The sequence below is a fragment of the Typha angustifolia genome, chromosome 13, assembly GCF_048772165.1.
Source record: "Typha angustifolia cultivar Huaian chromosome 13, ASM4877216v1, whole genome shotgun sequence".
In the NCBI taxonomy this organism is placed as follows: domain Eukaryota; kingdom Viridiplantae; phylum Streptophyta; class Magnoliopsida; order Poales; family Typhaceae; genus Typha; species Typha angustifolia.
This window is the reverse complement of record NC_133251.1, coordinates 13,285,464-13,299,480: the sequence shown is the minus strand read 5'-3', so window position 1 is coordinate 13,299,480 and position 14,017 is coordinate 13,285,464. Positions and strand designations below refer to the sequence as shown.

Sequence of the window (14,017 nt, the reverse complement as noted above, 5' to 3'; positions counted from 1 at the left end):
CGGTTCCTGTGGCTGTGGCGGCAGGAGAAACGGGTCTTCTACTTAGACAAAAATCATTGGGTTGGATGAATGTATAACACACACACACACACAAACGATGTCATTTCTATACCATAGCCAATGGGCTATGCGCACGCACCGCAATATGTAACAAGGGAATATAAAACTTGGTGAATTTTTTCGGCGTTTGTGTTTAAAACGCTTATATAGAAAGAGGGTACACTTTTGACTCATTCGTGCAACCCTTTTGTGGTGAGAAGAATCAATGGGCTCCCTAATCCCTATGGAGGGAGGGACGATTGCATTGTAGAGCGTTACTGTCGGAACTTTATAGTGTCCGAGTGTCTTTCTTATCTATCGCGAATTCATTGCGATCCCATAGTTCTCTTAGATTGATGGTTGACGGTAAGCTAAGTATGATCCTAAAATTTTCTCCTGCTTGGATTCTCGGAGAATTTCCACGTAAATCAAGTATGCCTCGTGAATTGCTCTCTTTTCTTGTTATACCACTTAATTCTCTTTCGTGAATCTCGAAGCAAATCCAACGGATATTTCCCTCTCCTACGGCTCTAATTAGTAATAGTCCAGCCTGGTCCGGCATCGACCCCCCTCTCTCTCCCTCGTCCACTGTTCCCCGTTTCCTCCTCCCCCGTGGAGAGAAGATAGAGAAAAGAGAGGAGAGAGGAGAGATCCAAAGATCTCATCTAGAAGTCGGCAATGGTGCACACGGCTTATGACTCGGTGGAGCTCCTCAAGGGCTCCCCCGCCCGGATAGATACCATCGCCTCGTACGCCTCCAAGCTCCTCCTCGGCTGCTCCAACGGTTCCCTCCTCATCTACTCCCCCTCCTCCGCCACCATCTCCTCCGATGACGTCGCTGCTTCCTCCCCCGATGCAGAGATCCGCCGCGAGGCCTACGCCCTCGAGCGATCTGTCTCCGGCTTCTGGAAGCGCGCCCCGGTCGCCATGGAGGTGTGCCGGTCGCGCGACCTCCTCCTCTCCCTCTCTGAGTGGATCGCGCTCCACCGTCTTCCCAATTTGGAGACGGTGGTAGCGGTGGGGAGGACGAAGGGGGCCAACATCTATAGCTGGGATGATCGAAGGGGTTTCCTTTGCGTCGGGAGGCAGAAGAGGGTCGGTATCTACCGCCTCGATGGTACTACTCGCCTCCCATCGTCTCAGCATTTAATAAAACGCTCTATAAATTCTCAATTTGTCGGCTTTTTCTTGTTATAGGTGGTCGAGAATTTGTGGAGGTGAAGGAGTTTGGTGTTCCTGATGTGGTGAAATCGATGGCTTGGTGCGGGGAGAACATTTGTCTGGGGATTAGAAAGGAATACATGATCATGAATAGCATGACTGGTGCGCTATCAGAGGTGTTTCCTTCTGGAAGGTCGGCTCCTCCGTTAGTTATCCCTCTTCCTTCAGGGGAGCTTCTTCTAGGGAAGGTAATCCTGTATCTGTTGCACTTCCTTTCTTTCTCGTAGACTCGTTTTCCTAATTTGTATTTTGTTGTTTGCTACAACAGTGATCATCTGTCATCTAATGTGCTCACTGATTTTCCATGCTACAGATTGAGAATTGAATACTTGTTAATTAAATCTGATAGATGGTGTAAATTATTCTTTTGGGGTGGGAGGGGTGGGGGTTAAGAATTGTGGGTACAATGTCGTACTTTTAAAGTCTCATTAGACTGTAATGGAAAATTTCGAAGCTCCAAGATGTCTAAACTTACTAGCTTCTGTCTCAGTCAGTAGTCTTTATCGAACACTTCTTTTATTTAGCACCGCAAAATGCCTTATTCTAGGATAACAGGTTTCCCTAATTTGATCATGCCTTCGTCAGTTCTTCCACCACCATTCAGAACTTTTTGTTTCCTTATGCTATCTATTATTTTTTATAGCATAAGCTTTAAGAGCTTAACCAATCGTGTTCCCCTTCTGATCAGCTGGTCTTTCTTGATAACTTTGGGAACCCAGCTCTGTCTTTTGGCCTCACTTAAATTTGAGAAACATTTGTGTTAGTTTAGACCACTAGAATTTTCTAACATTTTGCCGTGATGTCATCCATGATGTCCCATAAAATGATCTTGTAATTGTGGAATAAGGCTAGCAGGTCAGAGTGGTAAGCTTATAAATGCACTTTCTCAGGAATAACAAGAGATAGACATCCTGAAATCATTATCAATGTCCACACTTCTCATTGAATGTTGTCAGCTAACATAAAGAGTTAGCATTTGCTCCTTTTGGATTTCTTCCTTGTTTGTCATTTTATTGTAGCTAATCATTTTTTTCTCTCTTTTGAATGAACTCTTTCAATGTTACTATTGTTAGTTGAACTTCTGGTGTTGTTTATTTTATCTTTAGGACAACATTGGAGTATTTGTTGACCAAAATGGAAAACTTCTACAAGATGGCAGGATATGTTGGTCTGAGGCTCCTGCATCTGTTGTCATCCACAGGCCATATGCCGTAGCTCGTCTGCCAAGACATATTGAGGTGACTTAGTCATTTTTTCTTGTCATTGAGATAGTTAAACTTTTTGGAATTATTGATGGTTCTATCATCTAAATTCCCTGATGCAAAAATTAGTGCAGATACGATCCCTTAGGGCCCCTAATCCGCTCATTCAAACAGTTGTCCTCCGTGATGTCCGTCTTCTTCTTCAGACCAACAATTGCGTACTTGCTGCACTAGGCAATTCTGTTTATTGTTTATTTCCTGTCCCTCTTGGTGCTCAGGTAAACTTTAATTAGTTAGTTAGTTTCATTCCATGTCATAATTGGTAATGTCATGCATATTTGTTGCAACTTAACTGATACATTTCTCTTCTCAAATTGGAAAAATATTGTTTTGCTAAAATCTGGGATGATATTTGATATTTCTACGTAGATCAGATATATTTTTATTGAATTGAATTGTTTTATTAAGATCAGCAATTGCCTTTAGTCAAAACAACAGCCACCTTCAAATCTATTTATTATTTCAGTTATTAAGCCTTCATAAGTCATGTCAGCATATCATTCATATAGCTATACTGGCCATTTGATGTAGTTTTAAGACCAAAAAAAAAAAAAAAAATTCCATGACCTTAAAGATATAAATTGTTCAGTTTGCACAACATTTTGGTTGCTTTAATGTAGTTTATAACATCAAGAAATTTGACTCTTTGGCTTCCTAAAATATATTGACATGGTTTCTCTAAATCTAGATATATCATCTACCTCTCCACTAGTCTCTTATAAATATATATAGGAGATTGTGAGAGTTGTTTCATGGAATCCCTGTATGTAATTAATGTAAACAATGGATAAGAAGAGTTACTAATGAGTAGGCAGAATTTCTTTTCAAAAAAGGATTATTGGAGTTAAATTGTCATCAGTTCGACCTATTTCATAAAATGATGGTAGGTCTGTAGATCTCACAGGCAGGATTGTTCCTTGTTTGCTGTTCATTGGCTTACAGATAGTACAGTTAACTGCATCTGGAGATTTTGAAGAGGCCTTGGCCTTGTGTAAGCTACTTCCTCCTGAGGATTCCACTCTGCGTGTCGCAAAGGAAAGTTCCATACACTTAAGGTAATTAATCATCACTGGATGATATACTCATAAAGGATATCTATGAGCAATTAGTGACATTTATGGGCCAGTATAGCTGTCTTAAACAGTTGTGATGATATATTTTCTGTAGCTGTCTTGAACAGTTGTCTTGATATATTTTCTGCAATACGTCCTGTGATATTCACTGTTCTGGCTTTGATACTAACATTAAATAGGATTGCATGCATGATTTTTAGCTGTAGCTACTTTGTTCATATAATTAAAAATTTTCTGTCAATCTTATTAAGTTCGTCTTACTTATTGTCCTATTCTAATATGGTTAATAACACTTGTGAACTGAGTCACTGACTGCTTATAGCTTAAATTTGAGTAATAAAACCCTCAATAAGTCTAATAATGCTAAAAGCAGTGTCCTGGACATATTATGTATACATACATGAAATTTGGCTGTAGTTATGGATTTATTAAAATGGTCCCTGGATCGTTGTTGCTTATATGTTTTTTACTTTTCAGATATGGTCACTCTTTATTTGATAATGGGAGCTATGAGGAGTCGATGGAGCAATTTTTAGCTTCACAAGTGGATATCACCTATGTTATGGCTCTATACCCATCAATTATTCTTCCCAAGGTGCTTAGTATTGCTGAACCTGAGAAACTGCAAGACTTAACAGATACTTCACAATTATCAAGGGAATCATCAGATGCCTCGGATGAGATAGAATCATCTTCATTACAACTTCAGACATCTGATGACAAATCTACACTTGAAATGAAGAAAATGAGTCACAATGCGCTTATGGCCCTTGTAAAGTACTTGCAGAAGAAAAGATATGGTATTATTGAGAGGGCGACAGCTGAGGTAACAGACGAGGTTGTCTCAGGAGCTGTGCAGGACAGTATGACATTGTCTGACTTGTATAGGCCAAAGACTTCAAGCAAGGTATGTGAATATATTATGTATAGTATTCCTAATCTTCCCAACTAGCTTTAATAAACTTACTACATAGTAGGCATGACAAAATTATAGATGAGCAGGAATCATGTGGTAGATACTAGACATCAAATATTATTGTCATATTCTCTATAAAACTGGTAAGCCGCACTGCTAAACAACTCAAACTCATTATGTGCTATCATTTAGATGAATCTGTTGTTTACTATGGTATGTGCTGTTTGCACATCAGGCAGTGTAAGCTGATTTACATATGACACTTTTTTTTCTAGAATATATAATAAAACCACATCCTGTTGGGGCCAACTAAATTTTTTCGGTAACTGGAGCCCTACCTGAGAACGCCAATATCACTTTATAGTCCTTTTACAGATTATTCTTCTCAAGGCACAGATGATGTCATCACAAGACACTGGAATGAGCAAATTTGGCAACATTGCAACCTCTATATTTTAATATTTGGAAGAATAGATTTAAGTTTTACTATCAGGTGTAAGAGGGAATTTAGCCTGGCAATTTCCACTGATTTTAGCCCCCTCAAAATGAAATTGTCTTGTAAGATAGTCTGCTGTGTTGAAAGCTTTTTAATAGATTGGTTTTTGTCACCTGATGCTTGTGCCGTTCTACTGTATTATCTCTTGTCTATGTCCTTTGAGGGCAATGTGCTATATATTGGCAGGTGGAAATTAATTGTCATCAAATTATCATGATCAACTAATTTCATTTCTAACTCTTTTGTACAATTTGTGTTACTAGAAACGCAGTAAAGCTCATATTAGCTCTGTAGCCAGAGAGAGGGCAACCATACTGGACACAGCACTGGTTCAAGCTCTTCTTCTTACAGGACAGTCATTTGGGGCAGTAGAGTTATTGAAGGGCCTCAATTATTGTGATCTAAGAATATGTGATGACTTTTTAAGGGAGAGGAACTACTATACAGTGTTACTGGAGCTTTACAAGAGTAATGAAATGCACCGTGAAGCTCTCAATCTCCTTAATAATCTAGTTGAGGAATCGAACTCAAGCGTCACAAATTCTGAACTCGGTCAGAAATTTAAGCCTCAGATGATCATTGACTATCTCAAGGTATGTTGTCTTTATGCTGGTGCTTTCTTTTATACCAAAATTGTTGCCTTTATTGTGCTTAGCAAGTCAACCAACTGAGTTTAAGACAATATTTGACAATGTTATGTTGAAATTTCTCTGCTTTCTTGCAATTTTTTTCTTGATTGGTGATTTTAATACCATTGCGTATGTCCAACCAAGAAGTTGGTACTAAATACATGTGAGCACAATTACCACTCGTAAGTCAGAATCTTGTCATTTAGATCCAAGAAGTATATGGACTAGAAGAACTGCAATCTAGAAAGCTTGTTTCAGTTTAGTGTTGGCATTGTGTTTCACCAGATCATCTCTCACAGCTGTTGATTTTATACTTCTATTAGCCTTCCTGTGGTGTGAAAATTGTGTATTGCCTAGGTCTTACTTACAGTAAAATTTGGGCGCTGCATTTTTCTGCATTTATAGGATTTGGATGATATTGCATGTGGCAGTGGCTTGTGCTTCTCTACTTCTGACATGAGTTTGTTTATGATATTTGTTGCAGCCTCTTTGTACGTCTGATCCTATGCTTGTATTAGAATCCTCTTTGCATGTACTGGAGAGCTGTCCAACAGAAACTATTGAGCTCTTTCTCTCTGAAAATGTGCCAGCAGACTTAGTCAATTCATATCTGAAACAGCATGCTCCATACATGCAGTCCATGTATTTAGAGCTTATGCTTTCGATGAGTGAAAATGGAATCAACCCTAATCTGCAAAATGAGCTGGTACTGCACTCTCTCATGTTCTGTGTGTGTGTGTGTGTGCGCGCGCGCCTGATGCTTGAAACTTCTATTTGTCAGGTGCAAATATACCTCTCGGAAGTTCTCGAATGGTACAAGGATCTCAAGGAAGAACAGAAGTGGGATGAGAAAACTTACTCGCCAACACGGAAGAAGTTAATATTTGCATTAGAGGGTATCTCAGGGTATAACGCAGAGGTTTTGTTAAAGCGCCTTCCATCAGATGCACTTTTTGAGGAGCGTGCAATATTACTTGGAAAATTAAATCAACACCATCTTGCATTATCTCTGTATGTTCATAAGGTACCAAGGTCCTACAGAAACAAACAATTAGTTACTTTGATACTCTTTTCCTATCATATAAGCTAGTATTGAAAAAATTTCTGGAAGAGCCTTCATGCCAAAAACATGGTTTAACATGTCATGTTCCCCACAATAACTTCCGTGTTGGATTTGCAGCTTCAGTTACCTGAACTGGCAGTTGCATACTGTGATCGCATTTATGCAGCAGGATCGCAACAACCTTCAAAACCATATGCAAACATTTATCTTACTCTTCTACAAGTTTATTTAAATCCACGAAGAACAACAAAAGAAATTGAACGGCGAATTGTTCCAATACCTTCCCAGAACCCTGGGAATCAAAGGAGCGGTTTTACTAAACTCAAAGGTGGACGCATGGCCAAAAAAATTGCTGAGATTGAGGGAGCAGATGATACGCGCATTAGCCTTAGCAGCACTGATAGCAGCCGAAGTGATGGTGATGGAGATGAACTTGCTGAAGAAGGAGGTCCTATTATGTTGAATGAGGCACTTGACTTGTTGAGCCAGAGATGGGATAAAATCAATGGTGCTCAGGCACTAAAACTGTTGCCAAGAGAAACAAAGCTCCAGGTATAGTTGAATTTTTCCAAGAACCTTTCTCTTTCATTGTAATCTTTTCAGACTGCCAAGCTGTTAATGGATATGATAGATGAGTTGAATTCAGCAGCTGAGTTCCTTTACGGACCCTTATATTAGGAGAAGATAAACAGTTTCTACGCATCCTTTTAAAATATTAACAAGTTTCCTGTTGAAGTTCTCATGCTCTGGTGTTGTACTTGATTAAAAAGTCGGTCATATGTGTATGAAGTAGTCCATGAGTTTGTGTTTGGGGTTGGTGGAGCTTAAATATATTGGGGTTTATTCAAGTGATTCATTTCATCTATGTGAGGGAAAAGGATTTGGGATGTCTGCTTCTCTTCTAGATGTGTGTAAATCATTATATATCTGGATTGAGTTTGTAATTGCAGTAAATTTTTTTTTTTACATTGCCTGTCAACTTGATGCAACCCTTGATCTTGAGGAAGAATTAGATCAGACAAGATATTTGCCATAGAATTGATAATCCCAGTTGAGGACTAGATTACAAACTCATTTTTATAATTCAAGCTCGTACTTGGAAGGAGTTTTCTTAAATTTCCTTCAAAAAGGGGAACTTATTTATTTTCCATAGATGATTCAAAACAAGGGAAACTCTATTTATTTTCCATAAATGCATTTATAATTTCTTCTTGTATTTTATGCTTACTTTCAGTACATAAACTCTGCTTTCTTATTCAGTCATGTGTCATGGCAGTAATTCTTCATATTATCAGAACTTTCGGTAAACATGTTATTTATAGATAGTATATAACTTTATATTGAGGTTTCCTGGATTTTACATTTCCATGAGTGGAGTAGCATGTTTGACAAATTGAATTGAACTGTCATTAGTGAAACCTATTGAGTAACCAAAAGAGGACTTATTAATTCTCAGAATAATGAGAAAATTTTGTTCTTTGACCACCTATCCAGCAACATTTTGAATAAGAACATGTGCTGTTATAAATAATATACAATATAGTAAACTAATGATTTCTCTATCTAATGAGATGACACCTGATGATTTCAATTTGACAGAATTTGCTTCCTTTTCTTGAACCACTACTCAAGAAATCTAGTGAGCATCGACGGAATTGTTCGGTTGTCAAGAATCTGATATTCAGATCAAATTTGCAGGTCAGTGGCTCAGTGTTATGTGTGTCAGATCTTATGCTTCTTGAATCAATATTCAAAGGCTGTTATTCAGGCTTTTGATTGCAAATTTATAGTTTGTGGAAAAGCATTTTCGATCTTGCAATGGAAAAATCTGTTTTGAGTTTTCTAATCTGCCATATTTATTCTCATAAATATTATACACTGTTAGCCAGCTTGATGATATATGAAACTGATGACTTATCTAGTACTTTGACATAATTACTTCTTTTGTGCCTTAGGTAAAGGAAGATCTTTATAGCTGTCGACAAACAGTTCTAAAGATCGATGGAGATAGCACATGTTCTCTTTGCCATAAGCGTATAGGAACCAGTGCTTTTGCAGTTTATCCAAATGGAAGGACGCTTGTGCATTTTGTCTGCTTTAGGGACTCGCAGCGTATAAAAGCTGTGAGAGGAGCACCCCCAATGAAGCACATATAATATGCTTCTTGCCAAAGTAGGGTAATCTTTTTATGTCCTATCCTTTTCCAATCACATGTAAACATGAAAAAGGTGATGCATTAATCATTGTTCTCAGTAATACTCTAGGCTCATTATATTGGTATCAACTAGGCAGCACTAAACAATTTTAACAAATTGCATTTACATTAGATTGCAGTATCGACGTAGCACATACATGGCATCTTAGTTTTTTTTTTTTCCAGATTTGGTGTTAGAGAAGTTTAGGGACCTTAAAGAGTTTGAATTTTCTTACGAACCAAATGTGGATGTAAACAAATTATGAAAATTTAGGTGGTGATAGCCACGGAAGTTATAGTTTTAATAGTTTTGCTTTTATGTAAATTAGAGGCCGAGATAAAAGATATAAATAAAATAGTAAAGGAAGGTCTGGATAGGATAGATTGGTAAATATCTGATGTTGTGGCAGTTGTCAGAAGGGAGGCGAATAGCCAACGGTGGTGGTAAACGACCGTAAGGTAGGGTGGCTGCTGGAGGTGATGGTAACTATGGGTTGGAGATAGAATTAGTGTTTCTAATTTAAATCTACTCTTAGGAAAATAAACAATTATGATTAACTTACTTCTACTTCTAGATTATCTTACTTTTACTTTTAAAATAAACTCAAGACAAATAATTTCTCAATGCTTTGATACTTGAATTAATAAGTAGAGAAGCTCAACTCCTCTATATATAGAGATTGGGTACAATGAGTCCTACTCGGACTTAGTCCTAAACGCTTATGCTATTCGAACTAGGACTTATCTTAAAGACTTATATGATTTAATTAGACTTGTCTTATTGACTTACATGACTTAATTGAACTTGTCCTAGTGACTTATATAACTTAACTAGACTTGTCTTAAGGATTTGCATAAGAGAAATATGAATCAATTAATAAATAAATAAACTTGACTCAACTGACTCGACTAACTTAAGCCACGTTGTTGGATCATAACAAATTTGTTGATATTAGAATCATTTTTCTAGATATTATCAGGCGACCTGCAATAGGAATCATTTCAAGACACATCTACAAATGCTACTGTTTTGTCCTGCTTTTTTTTAACTGTACTGAAGATTTGAAAATTAAAGTATGTCCTCATTTTATACTGAGTTTCTAAGGCATCAGTGGGTTAGTGTGTCAGATATAACTAGTTTCTGATATTTGAACTATCAGGGATGTCAATTAAAGATAAAGCAAGTCTTATCTTAAAATGTTGTCTTGTGCCAGTTGATTTTGTGAGGCATGCTGGAATGACCCTCATGTTTATACTGAGCTTCTTCTAAGGCATCTGCGTAGTCAGATATAACTAGTATCTGATATATGAACCATCAGGGATGTCCATTAAAGATAAAGCAAGCCTATCTTAAAATGTTTTGTGCCAGTTGGATGTTGTGAGCCCATGCTGGAATGTAGGAAATTAGAATCATGCATCAAATGTATTAGATCTGTTATGCTCCACTTTAAAATCCTCCTTACTTCACGGTATTCATCTTATGTTAATTGAAGCATGTCCTTTTTTTATGAAGAAACACGTCCTTAACAATGTAATCTGGTTCAGATGTAAGTTCTTGTTGTCTACTCTCAAAGTATTGATATTCTAAGTGTTTAGCAATTAAAATTAATGTAATCTCATGTATTTGCAAGACAGGTAAGATTTAATAATAGAGTCTGTACTAATTCAGCAAGAGAGTGATCTGTGCTTCTTGTCGACTGGAACCAACGTGATGCTTTGAACTCAAGCATCGGTCTTATTATTGATATTCACGACCTACGCATTGGGCAAGGTTTTGATGCTCTTGTGCTTCCTAATGGTATTCTTTTGTGCTGCTGTCAGACCAAAGTATTATACTCCAGTCCACATGCAGGCCAATTTTATTGGCGAGATGTTTTGGTGTGCAATGGTTTCAGCTCTACTCTGCCTTGTGGCATTGAGCTGGTGGTAGTCAGTGGTGCCAGTTTTGGAATTGATATTGTTGCTTTTGCCCTCCATTTAACTGTTGTATCTTCTATCCGATTGTAAATAAACATGATTGTTTTGAGGTACAAATGATGGTCATCACGATATCGTCAAGAAAGCTTGCATGATTGTAGCTTCATGTGATAAGGACGCACTGACCTAATTTGTTTGTGGAGGGATTGTTGTGTATATGAGAGTGTGGACACTGGACAGGTATCTTGTGATCCATGTCTGTTACCTGTTTTCTTCACTAGAGCTCTATGCTTGCTTTTGTTACATAAAAAGTTGCCATTTTCTTCAGGAGCATGGAGACATGCTTTCTTATTGCTTTCTAGTATCAAGTGCAGTTATTTCTATTCTCCACTTTGCAGAATTGATCTTTCTTCTTTCAGTTCTCTTGTTCATCTTTAATTTCTTATCCTCATATCTATTTCCATTATCTTAAAAAATTGTAACTGGGTTCTAATCTTCAATCTTTTCCATTATCATCTGGAAGGCATTTATATTTTATATTTTATATATTACATTTTTTGACAAATGGTAATATTATTGATCCCAAGTTACTGTGTGGACATTTGACACTCTCTCTTTTACTTTGTTTTAGAGTGGGACTTTTCCAAACTGGCATCTAATCTCCAATCTTTGACGGAAGCTAGAAAAATCCACGAAGATAGTGCTCAATTGGAACGCACCAAAGTTAGGTGTTCAGGCACCTTCTCACGTCAAGGTAGACATGTACCAAACTATTCATCCACTCAACATTGGGAATCCCGGTCAAACCCTTTCCCACTTGGCCTTTTTTCTTTCTGTTTCCAAGTCCTAGCCACCTACACCTTCTTCCACTTGCCCATAAAATAAGAAACCTTGGTTAACATATATATATAAGGGTGAATATTGTTATATTATATGCTTTTATTGTTATAATCCAGGAGACAAAGATGTAATTAATCTATCATAAAGAGAGCAAAAGTGAGATCTAGAGCAAAGGGGGTGTGACATGCACCCTTGAGTGTATAATAATTGATCGATTACCAAGAATTCTTCAACGGCTTCTCGAGCAACGCCGAGATATACATCTCCTTGAGCTCCGGTCCCCTATCGAGCTTCCTGCCGACCTCCCACCTCACCTTCCCAAAGCCGACGCTCTCAAAAAGCGAGACGTACTCATCCATCTGCCCCTCCACGAAGAAGAAGTGATCCAACCAAAACAAACCCCCGGGCCTCAACACCCTGTAGACGTCGAACACGATGAAATGCAACAACGTCGTCGGAATCCAATTGCTGAGGACGTGCATGGAGTGCACCACGTCCAACGTGTTGTCGAAGAACGGCAGCCGCTGCGATATGCTCATGTACAACGGCACGATCCCCCGCGCCGCGATGAAGTTACTGAAAGGCCCGTTGAGGTTCACGGTGGTGGCCACGACGGTGACGTTGCGCTCCCGCATCCGGACGGCGAACGTCCCCGACCCACCTGTGTTATTATTATAATATATATATATAAACTCAGCTAATTAAGATTATTTAGGGGGAGAACGAAATAAAAGTGAGGTTTTAAAAGTGTAAGGAGAAAATAGATAAGAGTGGAAAACTTGCTAAAATATATTTTAGGAGGTCTAAAATCTAAACGTAAGTAGCCGGGCCAATATTTAATTTTTAATAACTAGAGAAAGAAGTGATCGGTTAACGGTACCTCCAATGTCGAGGCCTATGCGAATGGATCCAGGCGGCTTGGCTGCGGCGAGGACGTCGTCGATGGTGAAGTCAAGGGGGTTAGTCGACGGCGTGACCCACCGGTGCTTCTCTCGGCCGGCGAGGTCGAAGCAATCCTTGCAGTCATCGAAGGAGTTTGAATACTTGCGATCTACAAGGCAAGAGAAGGACTTGCAAGAGTAAGCGGACCAGTGGATAGAATTATCCGGCGGAGTCGACCAAAGAGAGAGAGGAAGAGGGAGTGGTGGAGAAGGGTCAGAAGGCGCCGGAGGACGGCAGCGGCGGCGGGGGAGCGGCTCGCAGCCTTTGAGTAGGAGCTTCTGTGCGAGGAGCTCGTCGTCGGGGCAGGAGGAGTTGATGGGGTAGGAGAGGAAGGAGGAGAGAAGGGAGGGGAAGAGGAGGCAAGGGAGGCCAATGGGCGGGTGGAGGAAGGAGGAGTCGAGGTTGGGGTTGTGGCCAAAGGGGAGGGGTTGGGGGGAGGTGAAGGTGAAGTATTCTTGGGGGAGGGAGGAGATGGAACGAGGAGGAGGAGAAGAGGTGGTGACGGAGGAGGAGGAGGAGGAGGAGAAGAGGTAGAAGGTGAGGAGGTTGGATGAGACGAGGAGGAGGAGGAAGAGGAGGGTTGGGTGGGATTCCATAATGGAGATTGGAGAGGGACTGAGGTTGTAGTGGTGTCTTAATTCTTTTTATATATATATATATATATTATTTTATCTACCGATGCGAGCAAAGTTGTTGACTTTAGAAGAGTATGGTCGGAGGAGTGAGGACCCAAATATCTAGTCAAAGTTCCGGAGCAATATGAGGGGGGGCTGTCTGCAAAATAAAGGGCAAGTTCTTTTTTTTTTCTTTGAAAAACAAGAAAATACATTAATCAATTAGCTAGATTTTTTTACCATTTAATTATATTTAATCTTTTAATTTAGTATATCAAATTAAGTATATAGTATTTTTTTTTATTGTTGATCTATATTTTGTTATAATAGAATACAAATAATTTATATATATACAATGTACACTAAAAAAATCTACTATATAAATAAATTATATAAAGTACCTCTTTTCACACGATTACAAAATGCTTTAGGAAAGATAACTACTTGATGTAGGATGGCTAGAGTTCGGCAGAAGTAGAGGAAAATATGTAACATGACTTGTGCTAGCTGGATCTGTGAATATGATATTTGCCATATTACTACTCTATTGCATTATTTGCCTAGTAGATACGCCTACTCTCTAAGAAGCACGGATAATAGTTATTGGACTCTTGGTGCCTTTAATAAATAACTATGATAAAAGAAGTAGGTTGCCCATGTGGGTTACAAACTAGTCAATTGCATGTATAATAAATAGCTGCAGTTGTAGTGACGGAGGTAAAGGAATACTCCAGAGATCTAAAGAAACAAAAATAACGCAGAACAATATATAAATATAGTATTATATAGTGTCGTGGATATTTCAAGGTAT

General features: G+C 38.7%; 2 protein-coding genes across 5 annotated transcripts; one reads left to right on the top strand and one right to left on the bottom strand.

Moving 5' to 3' along the window:
- Window positions 1–286: 286 nt before the first annotated feature.
- On the top strand, window positions 287–11,138 carry LOC140773463 (vacuolar sorting protein 39). Of its 4 annotated transcripts, none has more exons than XM_073116030.1 (13): window positions 287–1,156; window positions 1,237–1,448; window positions 2,367–2,498; window positions 2,597–2,740; window positions 3,465–3,577; window positions 4,073–4,502; window positions 5,271–5,600; window positions 6,121–6,342; window positions 6,418–6,660; window positions 6,817–7,251; window positions 8,299–8,397; window positions 8,655–8,876; window positions 10,529–11,138. In XM_073116030.1, exons 1-12 carry the CDS (start codon window positions 718–720, stop codon window positions 8,853–8,855), a joined length of 3,000 nt encoding a protein of 999 aa, XP_072972131.1. In that variant the 5' UTR covers window positions 287–717; the 3' UTR covers window positions 8,856–8,876; window positions 10,529–11,138. The 4 variants fall into 4 exon arrangements, with proteins under 4 accessions (XP_072972131.1, XP_072972132.1, XP_072972128.1 ...); XM_073116031.1 differs by having other exon boundaries at window positions 10,525–11,138; XM_073116027.1 differs by having other exon boundaries at window positions 288–1,156; window positions 8,655–8,871; window positions 10,525–11,138.
- A 266-nt stretch (window positions 11,139–11,404) lies between these two features.
- LOC140773890 (probable methyltransferase At1g29790) lies at window positions 11,405–13,207 on the bottom strand. Its single transcript, XM_073116668.1, has 2 exons — window positions 12,531–13,207; window positions 11,405–12,311 (listed from the first exon to the last, which is right to left on the bottom strand). The coding sequence occupies exons 1-2, from the start codon at window positions 13,186–13,188 to the stop codon at window positions 11,866–11,868; spliced, it is 1,104 nt and encodes a 367-aa protein (XP_072972769.1). The 5' UTR covers window positions 13,189–13,207; the 3' UTR covers window positions 11,405–11,865.
- Window positions 13,208–14,017: the final 810 nt, after the last annotated feature.